Raw genomic sequence first — 21743 nt, forward strand, 5'->3', positions numbered from 1 at the left:
ACTCACATTGAGGAGGTTTTTCCACGTTAAATTCGTTGTATCCATATTTTGATTATTATTGTTATTATTGTTTATTAGTATTCTAACACGTTCATAGAGACACTTCATCTTCACATTAGATTTTCAATCACTAAAGACTCATCTTCACAGAGGAAGAAGGAAGCTTCATTCCTGAAATTGGAAGGAAGAAACTTCAGTTGGGAGTTACGATAACGAAACACAAAGGGCCTTCTCAATAAAACAATACCCAGAACAAAATAAGCTCCAAAAATCAATGAAATTCAACAACAACAATGATTACCAAAAATAGAGTAATCAATTAAATTTGTTCCATTTTTCTTTTACCCAATATCTCCCCACCCCCACGTCTAGTCTAAGCTTCAGCCACATAGAAACGCTCAGTCCTCCGATGCCTCACAGGGTCATTTCCGCCACCACCTGTTCCTTCGCATCGGTCTCCTCTCAACACGTCGATCCTTCACATACTTGTCCAAGCCGCTATTAAACCTTGTGCACATCAATCTACAGTCAATATATTTGCACACGATTAAGCTCGAGCTTTGTTTGCCGAACTAGTCAACACAGATGACCAATTTCGTATCTGCTACCCCCTCGATCTACCAGCATGCTCTTCCACTTCAAGACAGATTCTTCCTCTTCTTTCATTTATGAAAATGAAACTCCAAGGAGTGTCTTTTATCTTTACTCGCATCATCCTAGTTAGGCTTGTGCTAATTCACCAACCATCCATCTTTGTTTCGAATTAGTTCATTCATCGTCCTAGTCAGCATTAAGTTAATTCACTCTAGGCTCAAAAGGACCAAAATGGTGTTTTTTCCTAATTTGTAGTAGTGCTTCCTAAGAGACTGATAACCCAATGGCTAGGATGGATTAGAATTTCAAGATCGGTGGTAGATTTTTAAAGTCAGTGTACTGATGATTAGTTCCTTACATACCAATAAATACCTGTAAATGTTTCCACCTCAATGAAGCACTTAATCGCCGTGCAATATTTTTCTTCTTGTTTCCATCTTCGTTGTCTTCATTTTGTTTTGGTTTTTTTTTTTTTTTTTTTTCCCTCTTTGGTATGATAGATTTCACATTCTGTGTAGCAGAGAACTAAGTTGATCTTTTTCGGAACACATTTGATTTGCTTCAACCCATGAATGATAGGAACATACTTTATTCTCAAACTACATAAAACGATGAACACAAGTACAAGACTTGTTCCATGGATAAGGATGAAGATAAGCTTTGCTTTGGCTCATCTCTTTTCCATCAAAGCAATAAAGAAAAAAAAAAAGAAAAGAAGAAACCCAGTAACCACCAACCAATTTCAAAGAAAATGGGGAAGGGGAATGTGAAAGAAAAAAGGGCTGCTCAATCTGACAATCTAGAGTACAGAATTTCTACCTCTCCACTTTCTATCCCATTTTCCAGGAGATTTCAAAGTTCTTTCCAACAGGCAATGACAATCCTCTGACCTCAACCATGGCCGTCTTCCTCTTATCCCCTCCATCCTCTAGTTTCGCTTGCTGATAACTCTGTTCCGATGTATAAAACTCGATATTCGAACCATCCTCAACCACATTTCCGTTGATCTCAAGGGCCTGTGCCCGCTTGCTTGCATCTAACCCCAACACAATAAGTTTCTCAACTATCCAACCCTTTTCCAAAGCAAATTTGCTTTCTTGAACTGCAGACCAAACCTTAACACTCCCCTGGCTCAAAGTTGCATAAAGTTCAATGTAAGTAGATAGACCATCACCAAGGCTTATCTCCGGATGCTCGTCCTCATCAAGAAACAGCTTTCCTTTGGCCTCTCCTTTGCTATCATCGGCAGGGAAGGCCACGATGAAAGTGAAAGGAGTTTTACGAGCTTCCTTTGAATTCAATCCACCTCGCTGCATTGGTAGAATGCTGTTTTGATACAAATGGACATTAATAACGTGCAATGGTGCAGGAAGAGACAGATATTGAACTTCGTCTGATACGATGGTTTTCTTCATATCAAACAAACTGTACCAAGTGCCTGGTGGAAACATTGCACTGACTTTTGTCTTTCCCTTCTCTAGCACAGGGGATACGAGAACACTGCTGCCAAGCAAAAATTGAGTGCTCACATTGTAACACTCCTTAAGATCTGGGAATGAGAAGAAGAGCGGTCTAGCAATTGGTGCTCCGGTTGTATGAGCTTCATAGTTCAATGTGTATAGATATGGTAGGAGCTTATACCTCATGGCCAGTGCATTTCGACCAGATATAGCAACAGACTCCCACTGATAAAGTTCCTGTCTAGGGGAATAGTAATTGGCATGATCCCTTGAGAATGGATAGAAAGCGCCAAGTTCAATCCAACGATTGCAGAGTTCTTCCGTGGGTGCAGGATAGAACCCACAGATATCAGAACCAACCATTGGCATTCCAAATATACCAAAATTAAGCATTGTAGAAATGGAGTACTTCAAATCATCCCATGTTCCCTTGTTATCCCCAGTCCAGTGAGCTGCATATTTGCCTGAACCAACAAATGTGGAACGGGAAAGGATAAACGGCCTCTTCCCCTCAAGACCGAGAAGGGCCTTATGCGTTGCAACAGACTGAGAGAACCCATAGAGACTGTGAGCATCATACTCAAGAACGCCATTGTAGTGAACTGCACTGGTCGCAATTGTTTTGAAGCCAATTGGCACCTGCAAACCTGATGCATTTATCTTGTAAGGAGGATCGTCCCATCTTGTTTCCGTAATGTTCTTGCAGTCTAGACAACAAATCCAGCCAGGTCCTGTTCCAGTTGGGCATTGTTTGCCTTCTGGGATTTTGCACAATCCAGAACAGAAGTTTGAGACTTCATTCATATCAAGCCACAGACCATCAACAGGGACAAGTTCATGGAAACGGCGGACCTCATCACCCCACCATGAAACAGTTTTGGGATTAAGGAAATCGGGGAAGTTTACGGCACCAGGCCAAACTTGAGCCAAAAATGGTTCACCGTGGTACTTAATGAAAACATCATTTTCCAAGCCCCTTTGATGAACACCATAACTGGAGTTAACAGCAATGCCAGGGTCAACGATCACAACGTACTTCATGCCAATGCTATGTATCTTGTCTAGGAAAGCTAGAAGCTTTGGCCGTGGATAATTGACGGGGTTGAGAGTGAAATCCTTCTTTCCATCCATGTGATCATCATCAGTCCAAATAACGTCAAGCGGAATTTGAGCTTTTTGATAGTTCTCAACAACATCCTCAATAACAGATAGGTTATGGTAACCCCATCTACACTGGTGAAATCCTGCACACCAGGAGACAAACTTTCATTAGAAGTTCGATTTAATCCAGAGCATTAGTTAAAGCAGTAAATAAAGGCATCTTTAGAACTCAAGGATGCACAACCTAAACAAAGTTATCTAAATAAATAACAACATGAAGAATAATAGTTAAAATGGGTTTCATCTCAAAACTAAATGGTAACGGGAGGAGACACTCATGTATTTTATAAAGATTGCAAGGCCTCTCTACTTTTTCAATGTGGATGCGCCAGCAGAGTAAAGAGAAGAAAAAAAAGGACTTAATTTTGGTGACTGAAAGTTAGTAAAAAAAGGCTCAAATGCCTTACAAGCAGGGAAGACATGAACAATATTTCGTATCGTACAGTAGTTTTTCAAGTAGAGCCTGAACAAGCTTATCACATATAAGAGATGTAAAAATGTCAAACTAAAGAAACCTCACTTCCATTTTTAATGGGGCTTTATTCATATATTTATATTTATATTTTTTATTATATATATTCTTCTTTGAGGGGGCAGAGACATTATGAAGAATCGTATTTATCAAAGAAGAAATATAGATTGGCGTGAACTGTGAAGTTATGAAGATATCAATAATGGATTTGGGTCCACACTTGGAAGACACGTGCTTGGAGAAAATAGAAAAGGAGTTTCTATTTTATTTATTTGAATAATAGGGCAAAGGAAAATTCATGAAAATACATATTGCCTCACTTTCTACAAAAGGCTAGAAAATAAAAATATTTTTTTAAACAAAAAAAGATTGCTTATCATGAGATAAATATCTTATGGATCTAAAAGTTGATTCTAAAGGAAAAATAAATAAATGAGAATTGAATACACTTATAAAGCATAGAACTAGCAAAGGGACCACCCAACACCTACCAAACATTATGAAAGGAAATAAAATTTCTACCCTCCAAGAAAAGGGGGAAAATCATAGTTAACTAAACCTGATGTTAAGATCTGGAATTTAAAATTCTTAATGAGAGAAGTTAATCTAATGCAACTTCAGTCAATGAGTCAAAGATAGAATTAATATAAAATTGTTCATAGAAATTCTCAACAGATCGATAATCAAATCAACACCAAGTTCGGAACAAAGATTCTAAATCCTTGCCTTGTAGAATAACCAAGCATTACTATACAGAAAACAAATTACAATAACCAAGCATTCTATTATTAGATTGTATCCTCCCTCATAATTTATAGCGAGAGGGAGAAAAGAAAGAAAGAGAGAGAACTTTTTTCTATTCAATGGGTATAATAAATAAATTAACTTTAGTAAAGAAAAACACACAAAAAGCCAAAATTGATAATCCCTCGATAACCACACATAAAGGGGCAAAACAACCCTTTTCCTTAAAATAAGGATGAATTTTCTAAGGCCTCTAAACTTTATGGTTAAATTATATATTTAGAACCTTGTGTATAATACGTCTCTACATCCAATATTTTTTAAAATTAACAAAACTAATAGATATCAAATTATAATATGTATCTAATATAATACATTATTGGTATATTTGGAATGATTTTTTAAGTGCTTACTTGAAAAGTTTGTCCAATAAATTCGTGAATTTTTCAAAATGTCAAATAAGTTCAGAACCTATTACACACAATTGAAAGTTCGAGGACTTGGTAAAAAATTCATCAAGTCCATTTCTCCATGTCACCTTTTAAGGTTTGGAGACATAAAGTCCAAGAGTTCAAGGAAACAAACCTTTAGATTTCCTCGTGCACACATCATATTAACTCTTGCATTCACTTTCATTAAATTACTTAACTAAAACTTAACAACAGACATAACATCAATTCACTTAGTTGGACAGCAGTACTCTGTCTCCAAAGAGAAGTAATAAATTAGACATTAGCTTTTCAAACAAATATAGTTAATCATCAAACTATTTGTGAACAAGCAAGTCACATAAAATGAAGCATCTGATTCCAATTAAGTTCAGATATTCAATCCTCTACTCAAAAGTTAAGGGACCACTAAAACAGAGCATCAAAACAGAGTAGGAAATCAAGTCAGTGTCTATTCATCAAAATATATAATAACAAGATCCAATAACAAACAAGAGATAAAGGAATGAAATGATACCAAAGGCCCAGTAAGGCATGGGAGCAGGCTTTCCAATGAGGGAAGTGTACTGTTGAACAACATCAAGTGGTGAAGGTCCAGAAAAGAAGTAAAAATCCAAAACCCCACCAATGACTTTGTACGTCAAAGATTTTCCTCTGTAAAACACATCCATCCCATTGCTATTCAGCAGCAGCACCGCATGTGCCGATGCCTTCCCTCCTTCATTTCTCAGGTCCATATACACTGGATGAGATCCATAAAGATCTGTATTCAGATTAATGGCGGACACATCCGTTGTGTACAAAGTGTAAGGATCGTTTGGGTATATTCTAATCCCATGCGGCTGTGTGTTCTCCCCTAGTCCGTATAGTGCAGCGTCTTCTGGCAACTTCGTCGAAATCTCCAGGTACTGATCTTTGAACACCAAATTACTATATGGGTCTGAATCAGAAGAGCTCGAATCGAAAAGGATATCGCCATTTGATTTCCTTTTAACCAAAAACGAAAATGGGTCTGATGTGTAGCTGAAGATTAGGTTACTACCGACGTATTCAGAGCCTGTAATGGTGTTTTTGGTTGATTTTCCGATGGTTTGTTTCGCCACTGGCGGTTGTTCTCTTGGTAAGAGATTGTATGGAACCTCCCATCTTTGCTTCTCCGCGTCGGTGATGTGAACCCTCAAGCGGTCGTTTGTCTCATGCCTTACAAAAACATTAAGGAAAAACCAAAAGAATCAGAGAAAATGAAGTAAATGCAGAAAACAAAAAGAGAGAAAACAGAACACAAGTTGGATGAACATGAACATACTTAACAAAGAGCTGCAAGTAAGGGATGTCAGGGCCATAAATAGTGTTGGGTTGTTTAACTTGGAGGCGAGCTAAGAGACCGCCATCGGGGGTTTCTTCAACAGAAACTAAACGGTAGCCCAGTCCAATTTTGGACGAAACAGGGGAAGAAGAAGAAGAAAGAGAAAATTTGGATCTGGAATGGACGCCATTGAAGAAGAGAATGAGAAGAAGAGAAAGGGGAAGGAAGCGAGAAGGAAGCATTGGAGCGAGTGAAAGAGAAGAGAGTGAGTGAGAAGAAGAGTTGAAGGGTTGGGTTCGATATAAAAGGAGTGAAGATCATAGGATTCGTCAGCTGGATTTGATTTGGTGCCTTAATAATAACACTAATGTCTTAAAAGTTGTTTTTCTTTTTTCAATTAAATGCTTTTAATCAGAATTTTCTCGTGTCGTCTCATCTCATCTCATCATCACCTTCGATTTTAGGGGTCTTTGGTGTCGCGTGTCTGGGCGGAGATTAAACTATTAAAAAATGATTTAGGCGGTGTCGTTTGGGTTTAAAATGTGTCTATATTTTTAAAAGTTAAAAAAAATAAATTAATTTTTTTAAATATATAACAAAACAAATAATCTTAAAAAAAAAAACATCTAATGTAAAATAACAAAAATATCCACGATTAAATGGTCAGACCTGAAAAAAAATTTGTATATAGTCTAAACGATTTTATACCCTTGAATCCTCTAATCTTGTACCAAATCTAAACGATTTATTAGTGACAATGATCTATCTATATCTATCTGGGATAGATAACTGATAGTTCAAGTATTGGTACACGATCATTTAGATTATGTACCAATATCGTTTAGATCTTGTATAAGAAGAAAAAAGAAAACGAAAAATGAAGAAGAATGAAGAAATTTTAGAAGAGGAAATGAAGAAATCACAAATAATAAGTGGAAATATGAAAAATGAGAAGTAATAATATGAAGAAATTAAGGGAAGAAAAAATCGCAAAGAAAAAGGAGAAAAAAAAATAAATCTTCTAATCAAAATCCAATAAGAACAAATTTGAAATTTATGAAAAAGTAATTGGCTTAATGGGTTTTTCTTAAATTGTTATACCGATAGTAAATATTTAACACTTTTATTATATTTATGTAAATTTACCTTTAAAAAATATCTTTAAATCTTTTAACCTATATGTTAATGTTTTATTTAAAAAATATCCCTTAACCGTCGAAATATTTTAAAAAAAGAAAAAAATATATTATTAATCCAATTTGTACACCAAATTTTTTAGCACTCAAAATAAAAACCAAAATTTAAAGTTAAAATCTTAGTTTTAAATTTTTCATCGATATGTCTATATTTCTATGAATATTTTTACATTTTCATGGTTCAATATCAATAGAAAGGGTGAATCATCAAAATGACCCTAATATAAATATAACATAAATAATAAACACATTTACTTGTTTGAAATAATAAAATATTTATTTAATAATTATTTTTTAGAAATTTAAGAAAAGAATAGTAATATTTTCAAAAATATCCTTCAACTTCGATTTTAGATTTTAATTAAAACAGAAAATTTAACCAAATCTCACAAAGTTCCAAAATAAAAGTTTTGCTTAAAACATACAAAAACAATAATTAGCCAAACAAAAAAAATCTCACGCTAATAAGATTATTATTGTATGTTAATTACAACAATAGCTATAAAAATCAGTTGTGTTCGTAATTTATCACTATGTGTTAATTGTCAAATAAAATTAAGACTATGGTTTTAACTTACGATTCAAGTTTTTTATTTTAATTTGTGAGATATTTAGTGTAAAATTTAGATCAATGAAAATGTTTTTTTTCTTTTTTACTTTCTTTTAAGCTTAAGGATATTTATAAAAGAGTATTTTTTAAGTAAAACTTTTACGGTTTTCATTCAAAACTAATGGTAAGTTTTTTTTTTTTTATCCGTTTCTAAAAGTTTAGGACTATTTTTTTAAGTTTTAAAAGTTTAGGATTATTTTTTACGCAAACTACAAAATTCAAAGGTATATTTTGTAATTTGATTGATAAGTTATTAGAATCTATAAATAGTTTGTCTTTGCAATGTTATATTAATTTGAGTTATATTAGTATGTGTTTATGAGATGATTATTTTAATTTGATAAAAAAAAATAATAAACACAAATAGCAAAGAATAAAAGACCATGAATGTAAAATAATAACGGTTGTAACAAATAGTAAATATTGTAGCAACTTTGAGGTTTTGAGAGTGTTTACATATTTATAGTTCCAAATACCTTCACGATTTTAAAAAAGTTTTTTTTTTCTATTTTACCTTTTTTTTAAATAATACCTCTTTTCATTTCTAAGGCCCTCTAACTATTTTGTTCTTGTTTTTCTTATAAAATTAAGTCTTACTCTTTGTATCCCTAACTTTCTGCTTTTGTTATTTACGTTTTACCAATAGTTTAAAAAATAAAAAACCAAACTAATTGTTTTAAAATTTAGAAAAAGTAGTTTTTGAAAACTTGTTTTTTATTTTTATAATTTAGTTAAGGAATTCAACCATTGTACTTAATAAATATTTAAAATACAGTTAAAAATGAAAAAATATCTTTTAAAATCTTAAAGTAAAAAATGAAATGATTATCAAATGGAATCTAAAAAATAATTTTTAGCTAATTTAATAAAAAATTGGAAATAACAAACTCAACGAAAATAGAGTTAGTTTCGTATATTTGGATATGTATTTAGTATAAGACTCAGAGATTAAAATGCAATTTAAACTATGATTCAAAATGGTTTTTTTAATACAATTATAAATCATAAAACTAATTATAATTAAAATCTAAATACTAGGTTGAAACCATTATTAATTAATTTATATGTTAAAAAAAAGGGTATAATTATCTTTCTATGAAATCACATAATTTATAATAGATAGTACAACAATATTTTATTTTAACGAAAAATAATTGAGTTTATAAAGTTGTGGTTTTATATATATATATATAATAACGTTGTGTTATTTGAAAGTTCGAAATGCAAAATTTGAGTAGGCGAATATGCATGGTAACTGATTTTGAAAATAGAATCGAGAATACAGAGTGTACAAACAAATTATAGGTTTTATTTTCCTTTTTGTTTTGCTTTAAAAATGTAGTACCAATTTAGTCACAGAAGCCGAAGAGGTCATTTGACCCTCTCAGTGAACATTGAAAGAGTGAGGAGAGTGAACAAGATAGAAGAAGAAAGAAAGAAGAAAGGAGGAGGAAACAGGTGCAAAAAGATTAAATATACAATTGTGAGTTTTTTTCCTTTCCATCTTCCTACCTCAACTTCGTAGCACACTTTCTACGTAGATTTAATTGCTTTCTCCTCCGTACATAAACCTTCTAAACATATTCAAGTAATAAAATGATTGATTTGAAATGCGAGGAACCAACAAATGCACCTATTCTTAAGAATTTAAGGATCAAAATAGTGTGTTTTTGCCTTCCATAACTGCTCGAAATAGATTTTGAAATTTTGAATTTATGAAATAAGTTCGTTTAGGATAAATAGTTGAAATGAAAGTTTTAGAAGTCAACTTATATGTGTTTAATGATTAATGTCTTTAATTTTTATAATTTTTAAAATTATCAAAAAGTCTAAAAAAGGCATCTATTTCACTTCCATTCAATTGTAAACCATTTGTCGACCAACTCCTGCCACTACCATCTTCGACTATTATTGTTGTCGTCCAACTCTAACCACCACCAATAAGGATATTAATGACAAGATAGTAGTGTCATCTACACATATTTAATGACACTTTTTTTGAAGTATTGTTAAATAGTCTATTATGTCGAAGGTTTTAATAATGTAAAAATTGTGTCATTGAAATTCTTCATGATACAAAATTTTACGTCGTTAAAATTCATTTTTCTAACATGACCAACTACGATGATCACCGCAAACCAACCAAACTCCAAACTGAAAACGCCGGCACCGTGCAACCACCTCCCCCAACTAAAAGATTTTGCATGCACGTAAGCATTCGAACAATTTACTAAAAGGACAGCTCAAAAAAATATTATTTAGTAGATGGAAAACACAACAATATCTCTTATATATCCAATCATTTTCAGCCTATCAACAATATTTTCCTCCTCTTTTATTAGGTCTATAATTTATATCCTGAATTTATTTATTTACTTTTAAAGAAAGAATAGAGATTCGAATTTTCTTTTCTTTTCTCTTTTTCTTTTTAAAGAAAAAAACAAGCATCATCTTTGATGGAGGTTAATGTCTTGATTATGGATTATATATATATATATATATATATATATATATATATATATATATATATATAAAACAATACAATTTCTTAATTAATTTTTCAACGCTTGCATTACATTAATGAATCAATAAGATTTGATATATTAAAACTATATATCGTAAAAAGTTACGCATCAAATCTCCGCCTAAAAAGGGTTACAAATCAAATACCTAAACTAAATTTTCTACCACATTGCCATAGAACCAAAGTTACATTTTTTTAAAAAAAATAAATAAATATTATTTATGTTATTCTCAAGCCAGTTCGATATCTAATTATTATTTTTAATTAAGAATTTAGATACTAGTTTTTAAGAAATTATAATAATTATCCTACCGTAAAATGAATGTTATGCTTTTCATTGTTGACTAATGAAAAGAATATTTAATTAAGAACAGTGTGGAATGCATAAAATAATAAAATATATATCATGTAGTTAGGAAGTTCTAAAAAAGATTTTGAAAAAACAACGTGAGATAATCAAATAAACCTTAATTAATTCTAAAATAAATAACTGTTGTAATAGCTAGAGAGACGGCAAAAGAGAATAATATAAAAAAACTTTGGTAACTCAATTCGATCAATGCTACCTACGTCTGGGAAGCTGCGCACAGCCTTAATGAGTAATACTATATTATGATTCACACTTAGTCAATATACATCGATACAGCATATGATCTCTGTTCAACTATATGACTAATTAACATGCTCTTAGCTTCAAAATATCATGCTTCTCCTGAATGCATGAGTAATCCTTCTCAATAATGTCTGACTTCAGGCTCCCCTGAATGCATGGGGTGAATCTCTTCGACGATGTCTTCATTCTCTATTGAAGTTTACTATGACCACTTAAATCACGTTTCGTCATTTTCCTTACCACTTAAATCACGTTTCGTCATTTTCCTTACTCATCATCACAATCATCTTAGATCAACGCGTCGAGACCACAGATAGATAATCGCACTACCTTCTTCCACACATAGTTATTGCAATACAAATTCGACTAACAGCTCCAAAAAGCTTTCTTCGTTTGTCAGTCGTACCAAAACCCACAAATTTCGTAGTGTATATATATATATTCTCAAGGATAATTTCAAAAAGATAATAATATAAGATTTCTAAAATAAATGAGGATCTTTTATCTTTTTGGAATTAAATAACTCATTAATAAAAGATAATATCATAAAATCATTTTGACAAAATCCCAACAGATTTAGCTCCGGTGCATAAAATCTTTTTTTGGGCCTTTAATTTCTGGTTTTAAACATATTATAAAAGCAGAGATTTTGAGTTAAAAAGTTCATACAAATATGGAAAAGAAAGAGATGTTAGAGGATAATAGATAAAAGAAATTGGAGAGAAAATGGCTTTTAAGACAAAAGTTAGAGATTTATTGATCAGAGGGAAAAAAATGTAAAGAGAGAAATAGGAAAGAGATGTTAGAAGAGAAAAGAAGATGAAAGAATTAAATAGTGATCAACGTTTAGTAGATAAAAGAAAAGTATATAACAGCTTAGTTATAGAAATAAAAATTTTATATAAAATCAAAAGGTTAAGGGAGTGAGTATTTAATATTTAATATTTAATATTTAGATCAATTGCCTCGTATCTCTATATGGAATCTTCTTTTGACACATCACTAACAAATCAAACACATTGATATTCCAATAATCACACATCTTTCAAACGGTAACAAACTTTTTTTGTTTTTCTTTTCCTCATCCCATTTTTAAAATAGACCATTTCTAAAAATATATAAAAGAAAAAATTATGATAATAAAATTTATATTACTATTTTTTTTAATTTGTAAAGATAACAAATTTAAAAGTGATAATCCGCTTATAGTTTTTTGATAGCGATTTAATATATCTAATTACTTATCATATTTGTAATATGTAAAAAAAATGTGTTATGGACTGTTGTTTTCTATTTTTTTTGTCATCTGATCTAATTTTCTTTTTCAAAATTTCACTTAATAGAAATCATGTCAGAATGAAGCGATGATAATTTATAAACTTATTTTAGGTATGATTGTTATTTTCAAATTTAATTTATGATTTATTGATGCTCATTAGTAAATATATTTAGAAAAAGAGATATTGTTATAATATCTTGAAGTTTAAAATTTGATTCATTGATAGATTAGTAGATTTGTTTTCAACATTCACAAATATTTGTGTTATTTCATGAAATTTTCTTAACAAACTCTTAGTTTTTCTTTGGTTCCATCTACATTTTCAAAATATTATATGATAGAAAGAATTGTAGACTGATAATCATTAATTTGATTCATTTTATATTTGTTCTGAATTAACCTAAAATGTGATATACGATTAATTGATAAATAATTGGATAAAGTGTTTCACACATCCTAATTAATCGTATGTTAATTTTTAAGTGACAATTATATAAAATTAAGGGGTTTTTTTCAAAAATATAACAAATCGGTAAAATATTTATATCGTATAAAACAATTCTGAAAACCAAAAAATGCCACATGTCCACAATGGAAAATACCAAAAATGTCCCAGTCAACACACGATTAATCAACCACATGTAAACACTACTAATCTTATTCTAAAAAATCGCGTAGTACAATCATGTTACATGATCGTGTAGCTCTTTTTTAACGATGGGAGAAAAGCTTCAAATTTAACGATCGTGTTGACCGTGCTAAACGATCGTGTTGATCATGGAAAACAATCGTGTTGATTATGGTAAACAATTGTGTAGTCCAATGTAAACTATATATCATTAAAAACTTCAAATCTAATGACTGTGTGGACCATGCTAAACGATCGTGTCGAGTATGGTAATCGATTGTTTAGATCATATCAACATGATCGTGTAGTTCTTTTAAAACGATGGAAAAAAAGCTCCCAATTTAAACGATCATGCTGACCATAGTAATTAACGATCGTGTTTGTTACACAACATCTCATTTCGCCTACTCTTGACCTACAAGGCGATATGAAGTCAACTAATATCGCTTTTCCCTTCCAAACGACACTAGATGACCATGACTATTGGCTCTTTTGGAATACTAAACAACCTAAACAATTTAAACTTAAGCAGTGGGCCAACAAACATTCATATATTGAACAAACTTCTTTACATAGTTTTTCAAAACAAGTTAAGGCTAAATGTCATTGATTATAGACAACACTTGAATCAAATGGAAATTAAACAACATAACTAACTTAACCTTAAACTTTTGTCACGATAGGATTTACGTAAAGTACGAACCAAAAGAACAAAATCTAAAATAAAATTCCACAACAGACTAGAGACAGCAGTCAAGCTTCTGAATCACGATCTCTTCCTATAAAGTAGAAAAAATTTGGAAATGGTGAGCTAAATAGCCCAGTGAGTGACAATTATGAAATAACTAAGTCTTTAACAATTAACTCTTTAACATAAATTTATATAAAACCTAAACACAATTTATCTCAAACTTACTCATTCAATTGATATACCTAAAAGAACCACCGGGACGAAAGCAATAAACTAGGCATGGAAGCCTTATCCCATGATATGATATTTACGAGATGGAAACTAAGCATCAGTAGTGCCCTATCTCACTATAATTATAATAAGGTGGGAAACCTACAGAGCCTCATCTCATGAGATGCGAAAACGAGTTATCTATAGAACCCTCATCTCATTAATTTGTCACGGTGATAGGAAACCAGGTATCTACTGAATACCTACATCAAAGGAACCTCTGTGCACAGGTAATATCCCTCGAAGGGTTGCTATCACTACAAGAAATAATGCTTACGATAGCTAACGAAAAAGACTATAAAAGACCTTTGATAGCCTTTTTCGAAGGTCCTGACAGCTCATGTTATTAAAAGTTTGGGACCTTTTATAGCCTTTTCATAGAGCTATGACGGATGCTATAATAGTGTATAAATATATAACTTAAATATGTTGCTATAAATTCATTTGATAGCTTTCTTTAATAAAGCTATAATATATTTACATAGCTAAAATAGGATGCTATCATTAACATATGATTACATTTTCTCAAGGTTATAATATTTTATTTATAGCTATAGTTATATGTTATAACTGTAACGACCCAACTTTTCGGACTAAGCTGAGGTCACTACCAAATACCAAAACTCGACCATTCAACATAAAATTTAAAACGGACCAGTTACGATTCATTAAAGCATTAGAAACCTTACAAAAAGACAGTTTCGGGCCCTATTTTAAATCAATCAAAAAGTCACAAATAAAAACTCAAGTCACGAGTTCAAAATCACAAGTCAAAATATTCTGACAAAATACATAGCGGAAGCGATAAGAAAACCAGACGCGTCTATATGGCCTTCACGCGTCCTTCCTGCCTCTCGTCGGTCTGCCCCTCGCTGTGCCCTTACCTGAAAAGTTAAAGAAGAGAAAAGGGTGAGTATAAACATACCCAGTAAGGGACCCACTACTGGGCCCGTTAGGGGACAACAGTTAACTTCCTATTCGGGGGTACCCTACATAACAGTCTAGTGGTTCCGTAGAACGCACATATCAGTCTAGTGCTCCCGAGGGATGCACATATCAGTCTAGTGCTCCCGAAGGATACACACATCAGTCTAGTGCTCCCGAAGGATGCACACATCAGTCTAGTGCTCCCGAAGGATGCACACATCAGTCTAGTGCTCCCGAAGGATGCACACATCAGTCTAGTGCTCCCGAAGGATGCACACATCAGTCTAGTGCTCCCGAAGGATGCACATATCAGTCTGGTGCTCCCGAAGGATGCACGCATCAGTCTAGTGCTCCCGAAGGATGCACATATCCGTAAGGCACACTACCCCATAGATGAAGCTAACCGTTACCCCTCAGTCCATACTAAACCGTCTACATCAGTTATACCCCAACGACATTCATATTACAGTTCCGCCATAGGCTTTGTTAGTCAGATAGTATAGGTTTTAAACAATTACGCCCTCAGTTGCTATACGCATCACCAATTCGCACACCATTAGGGAAAACCCTAGACCCAATCAACTAACCAACCAAAACCGGACTCACTGTCCTTCCCCGTCCAAACTCCATGATCAACATCCAGACCAATGCTTTACTACATACTGAACCGTAACTTCAAGGTCCATCAACATAAAATCTCAATCTACAATTAGCAGTCACAGTATCTTTACATCAGACAAAATATAATAACAGTGCTTAACAGTCAACACGCATACAGTTATTCAGTACAGTCACTAACGTGTAATCCCCTGTGGATTACTACGTTTTCAGCCTGGATTTGGGGTCCAGTAGTAGGAAAACCCTTACCTGATACTCGGTTATGCCCCTCGATCGAATCCACGCTCAACGGATCAACCTAAACGAAAACACAAAGGTTTTAGTTGATGACTTTAGTAGAAGTCGTTTTAAAAAGGTCGGAAGCGACATCCGTTGACTTACCCAAGGAAAGGAAGCTATCTCCAAACAAGCCTACCGCGAGACCCGAGAACTCAAGCGTCAACTCTGTACTACCTTCAAAGGAGAAAAGTAGGGCCATATCTTATTCCAATATTCAAACTCTAATCGGATGTAGCAACATTAGGGAATTCATCGAAAACAATCCTTACCGAAGACTCACCGTGACTCGGAGCGGAGGAAGGAAGGCTTAGGTGGCTTGGTGAAACAAGGAGCTCGGCTCGGCTTGAAGGCGTTCGGCTCGGCTCGGCTCGGCTCCACCTCGGCTCGGCTCGGCTTGGCCTCGGCTCGGCTCAGCTTGGCCTCGGCTCGGCTCGGCTTGGCCTTGGCTCAACTCGGCTCGCGGCTCGGCTCACTCGGCTCGCGGCTCGGCTCGCGGCTCACTCGGCTCGACTTACTCAGCTCGGCTTACCCGGATTTGTGTGTGGCTCGGACTGGAAGCGGGTTTTGGGTCGGGTCAGCTTGGAACCGGGTCAGGTTGGATGAAAACGGCAGCCACGGCGATCGATTTTCCCCCGGCGAGCGATGGCGGCGGCGATTCGCGGACGACGCACGAGGAAGGAGGTGCTGCTGGTGGTAGAGACAGAGACGGCCGGCGGACCCGTAGCTGCTTAAGACCGAAGGAGATCGGAGATGGAGGCGGTGCTGACGCTGTCGGAAACGAAGGAGAAGATTAAGGAGGATGGTGGTGGCGCTGCGGTCGGAAGGAGAAGAGATGAAGAAGAAGGAGAAACGGATGGGAGCGGCGGCGTCGGACGAAGGATGGAGGAAGAAGAGAAAACGGATGGGGCTCGGACGGCTGCGGCGCGGCGTGAAGGCGGCGGAGAGAAATCGAAAACGAAAAGGGGGGGTCGGCGCGCGTCTCCTTTAGGGTTTTTTTAAAAAAAAAAGTTTTATTTTATATATATATATACTTTTAATAATTATATTATAAAATAATAATAATAATAATATAAAGTAATAATAATAATATATAATAATATTAATATTAAATAAATAATAAATTAATATTATGTAATAATAATGTTATTGTTTTAAAATAATAATATTACTATAATATTAAATAATAATAATAATTATAATATTAATATTTTAACAAATAAATAAAATAAATATTAATAATAATAATATAATTAATATTATATTATTATTATATCAACTTACACCAACATTTTAGAATTCCGAATAATTTACATAAAACGAGAAAATTTTACCTCGAATTTTCGGGGCGTTACATTCTTCCCTCCTTAGGGAACTTTCGTCCTCCAAAGTTTTATTCCTCGAATAGTTCGGGATAACGGGACCTCATGTCATCTTCACGCTCCCATGTAGCCTCTTCTACCCGGTGATTCCGCCATAAGACTTTAACCAGAGGGATTTCTTTATTCCTCAACGTTTTCACCTCCCTAGCAAGCACCTCAACAGGTTGTTCAGTATAGCTCAAGTTTTCATCAATCTCTAGTGGCTCGTAATCCACTACATGGGATGGATCTGGCACGTACTTCCTCAACATGGAGACATGGAAAACATCATGAACTGTCGAGAGTGATGGTGGCAACGCCAAGCGATAAGCTACAGGGCCAATCCGCTCCAGAATCTCAAACGGCCCAACAAAACGGGGACTCAACTTTCCCCTCCTTTCAAATCGTAAGACTCCTCTCATAGGTGCTACCTTTAAGAACACCTTGTCCCCTATCTCAAACTCAAGATCCTTCCGCCTCACATCTGCATAACTCTTCTGCCTACTCTGAGCGGTATGCATGCGTGATCTAATCTTCTGTATCGCTTCGTTAGTAGACTGAACTAACTCAGGACCCATCAATCTCTGCTCACCCACCTCACCCCAGCAAACCGGGGATCTACAACATTTGCCGTACAAGGCCTCAAATGGTGCCATGCCGATAGTAGCCTGATAACTGTTATTATAAGCAAATTCCATCAAATGTAAGTGGGAGTCCCAGCTACCTGGAAATTCCAATGCACACGCTCGCAACATATCCTCTAAAACCTGGTTCAGGCGCTCAGTCTGACCGTCAGTCTGTGGATGGAAAGCCGTACTAAAGTCCAACTTCGTGCCCATAGCAGTCTGCAAACCCTTCCAGAATTTGGAAGTGAAACGGGCATCTCTATCAGAAACAATCGATACTGGCACTTCATGTAATCTCACTATCTCAGACATGTACAACTGTGCCCACTTACTAGCAGTATAGGTGGATTTACCCGGAACGAAGTGCGCTGATTTAGTAAGTCTGTCCACCACAACCCAAATCACTGTAAATCCCCTCAGAGTTCTCGGTAGCCCTGTAATGAAATCCATGGACACGTTTTCCCATTTCCATTCCGGTATGCTCAAGGGTTGTAATAAACCCGCTGGTTTCTGCCTTGGTGCCTTAACCTGCTGACACACCAAGCACTTACTAACAAATTCTGCTACTTCCCTCTTCATGTTACGCCACCAATAAACCCGCTTCAGGTCCTGATACATCTTCGTACTACCTGGGTGCATGGAAAATGGGGAACTGTGAGCCTCAGATAATAATTCTGTCTTAACCGCACTATCTGACGGAACACAGAGGCGTCTCTCAAACAACAGTCCACCATCGGAGGATAACGAGAACTCAGCCGCTTGCCCTGCCTCTGCTAGGCCACGTTTCTCAACCAGATAAGGATCGTTACTCTGAGCATTAATGATCCTTTGCCTCAAAGTCGGCTGTACCGTCAACTGGGCTAACTGCATAGTAACTGCCCCCACTGACACTGCAATCTCAGCTCGCTCGAGATCTCGATGCAATGGGGCCTGTCGGGTAATAAGTGCTGCCGAATGTGATACCTTTCTACTAAGAGCATCAGCTACCACGTTTGCCTTGCCTGGATGATACAATATCTCACAATCGTAATCCTTCACTAACTCAAGCCACCTTCGCTGTCTCATATTCAATTCTTTCTGAGTAAAGAAGTATTTCAAGCTCTTATGATCCGTGAATATCTGTATCTTTTCACCATATAAATAATGCCTCCATATCTTCAAAGCAAAAACCACTGCTGCCAACTCTAAATCATGTGTAGGGTAGTTCTGCTCATGACTCTTCAACTGACGAGACGCATAAGCGACCACCTTACCCTGCTGCATCAAAACACAACCCAAACCTTTCTTGGAAGCATCACTATAAATCACAAAACTGCCAGATCCATCAGGCACAGTAAGAACCGGTGCGGTAACTAGCTTCTGTTTAAGGTTCTGGAAACTGTCCTCACATGCCTTGCTCCAAACAAAAGGAGCTCCCTTTCTGGTCAACTGAGTAAGAGGAGTAGCTATACGAGAAAAGTTCTCCACAAACCGTCGGTAATAGCCTGCTAAACCCAGAAAGCTACGAACCTCACTGACTGTGGAAGGTCGGGCCCAACCGGTGACTGCCTCTATCTTAGCTGGATCCACAGAGACTCCAGCCTTAGAAACCACGTGGCCCAAAAAGGACACCTGCTTCAGCCAAAACTCGCACTTCGAGAACTTTGCGTACAACTTATTATCCCGAAGTGTTTGCAAAACCATACGTAAATGCTCCTCATGTTCGGCCTCCGTCTTGGAGTATATCAAGATATCATCGATAAACACGATCACAAAAGTATCTAGGAACTCCCTAAACACTCTGTTCATCAAGTCCATAAATACTGCCGGAGCATTCGTCAAACCAAAAGACATCACAATAAACTCGTAGTGTCCATACCTGGAACGAAATGCTGTCTTCGGTACATCCTCATCCTTAATCCTCAGCTGATGGTATCCCGACCGAAGATCAATCTTAGAGAACACTGTGGCTCCCTGTAACTGGTCGAATAGATCGTCAATCCTGGGCAAAGGATATCTGTTCTTTACGGTTACCTTGTTCAACTCCCTATAGTCAATGCATAGACGCATCGATCCATCCTTCTTCTTAACGAATAAAACTGGCGCACCCCAAGGTGACACGCTCGGTCGAATGAATCCCTTATCAAGCAATTCCTGTAACTGTACCTTCAGTTCTTTCAGTTCTGCGGGGGCCATTCTGTAAGGGGCTCTGGATATAGGAACCGTGCCCGGCTCCAACTCTATGGCAAACTCAACTTCCCTGTGCGGAGGTAACCCTGGAAGTTCCTCAGGAAAAACGTCCGGATAGTCCCTCACCACCGGTTCTGACGACAGGGATACATCCGCCTCTCTAGTATCCACCACACTCGCTAAGATACCCCAAGTACCCTGACTGAGCAGTTTACTGGCCCTGATGGCTGAGATTACCTGAGGCAACGACTTTGACCCTCCTCCCTTAAATTTAAAACTGGCCATCGAGGGAGGGTTAAACGTTACCTCCTTACGTGAACAATCTATGCTGGCGTGGTTAGCGGCCAACCAATCCATACCCAGGATTACATCAAAGTCCAGCATATCCAGGACTATCAGCGTTACTTCAATCACATGGCCTGCTATCTCAATCTGGCATGTTTTCACCTTTTCCTTCGACAACATACATTCCCCGGAAGGAGTAGATACTGATAGAACATGGTGTAAGGGCTCTACCTCTAAGCGGGCATGCAACACAAATGCGGAGGAGATAAAAGAATGTGACGAACCCGAATCAAACAAAACTAAGGCGTAATGCCCCAACACTGGGAGCGTACCTGTCACTACCGTGCCTGCCTTCTCAGCCTCAGTCTTGTTGGTAGCAAAGACTCTACCCTGATGTGGAGCACCTGCTCCCTGATTCTGCGCGTTCCCCGTGAGTCTCAACGGGCATCTATCAGCTGTATGACCCTCTTGCCTGCATTTAAAGCAAGTCTTGGTCCCGAATAAGCAACGGCCCAGATGGTGCTTCCCACAAGTGGTACATAACGGCTTCCCTCTGGCAGCCTCCCCTGCCTCAAAAGGTTTCTGCTGAAAGCGGCGAAACTCACCACCTGATCTGAAATTCCGCTGTGGCACTGGAACAGGCTGCTGCTCAGCCTTCCTCTTCTGTCCCGATGTCGAACCTCTACCAGCGGTCTTAGACGAGTTAGCCCTCTCCTGTAAACTGAGATCCACTGCCAGGCGCAGTGCATCGGCATGAGTAGCGGGTCGGAAAGCTCGGACCAAACCCTGAATGTCCAGTCGGAGACCTCTAACAAACTTATCAGCTCTGGCCGCCTCGGTCGCTATCATCTCGGGAGCAAAGCGGGACAACATGTCAAACTCCGCATCATACTGCTCCACTGTCATGTCACCCTGCTCTAAGTTCAGGAACTCCTGCCGCTTGGCATCTCTCAAACTAGCAGAGAAGAATTTCGCATAGAAACTCTCATTAAACTGCTGCCACGTGATCTGGCTCACATCACCACCTAGCATTCTCTCTGTAGTCTCCCACCATTCAGTACCTCTGTCAGTCAACATAAAAACAGCACACTGAACCTTCTGATTCTCAGGGCATTTCATGTAACGGAATATGGTCTCCAAGGACGATAACCACATCTGAGCCCTGGTGGGGTCCTCCAAAGACCCATCGAACGTCGTGGGATTATACTTCCTGAAATCCCTCAGGTGCTTAGCCTCTGCTGACAACTGATCCGGCACAAACTGGGGCGCAACTGGTACTGGAGCCGGAGCTGGAGCAGGAGCTGGTGCTGGAGCTGGCGCTGGAGCTGACGCCGGAGTTGGCGAGGCAGGCTTCTGCTGCTCCCGCATCTGCATAATCAAATCTCTAAACCTCTGCTCCATGGCGGCTAGGTCCGCATGAGTAACTGGCGCAGCCGGGTCAGGGGCTTGGGCTACAGGCTGCACCTCAGGTTGAACGCGTCCTG

At 36.8% G+C, this 21743-nt stretch overlaps 1 protein-coding gene across 1 annotated transcript; it reads right to left on the reverse strand.

The window, feature by feature from the left end:
- Positions 1–1167: 1167 nt before the first annotated feature.
- LOC103488619 (alpha-xylosidase 1) lies at positions 1168–6513 on the reverse strand. The gene is made up of 3 exons (XM_008447439.3): positions 6187–6513; positions 5398–6080; positions 1168–3298 (listed from the first exon to the last, which is right to left on the reverse strand). Exons 1-3 carry the CDS (start codon positions 6426–6428, stop codon positions 1425–1427), a joined length of 2799 nt encoding a protein of 932 aa, XP_008445661.1. The 5' UTR covers positions 6429–6513; the 3' UTR covers positions 1168–1424.
- Positions 6514–21743: the final 15230 nt, after the last annotated feature.

This window comes from Cucumis melo, chromosome 3 (genome assembly GCF_025177605.1).
Source record: "Cucumis melo cultivar AY chromosome 3, USDA_Cmelo_AY_1.0, whole genome shotgun sequence".
In the NCBI taxonomy this organism is placed as follows: domain Eukaryota; kingdom Viridiplantae; phylum Streptophyta; class Magnoliopsida; order Cucurbitales; family Cucurbitaceae; genus Cucumis; species Cucumis melo.

Excerpts from the sequence above, each read along its gene's own strand:
- LOC103488619 (XM_008447439.3), bottom strand. The coding sequence starts at position 6,428 with ATGCTTCCTTCTCGCTTCCTTCCCCTTTCTCTTCTTCTCATTCTCTTC. Across the intron at positions 6,081-6,186 it reads TACTTGCAGCTCTTTGTTAA|GCATGAGACAAACGACCGCT; the intron begins GTATGTTCATGT and ends TGTTTTTGTAAG. Across the intron at positions 3,299-5,397 it reads CATGCCTTACTGGGCCTTTG|GATTTCACCAGTGTAGATGG; the intron begins GTATCATTTCAT and ends CCTGGTGTGCAG.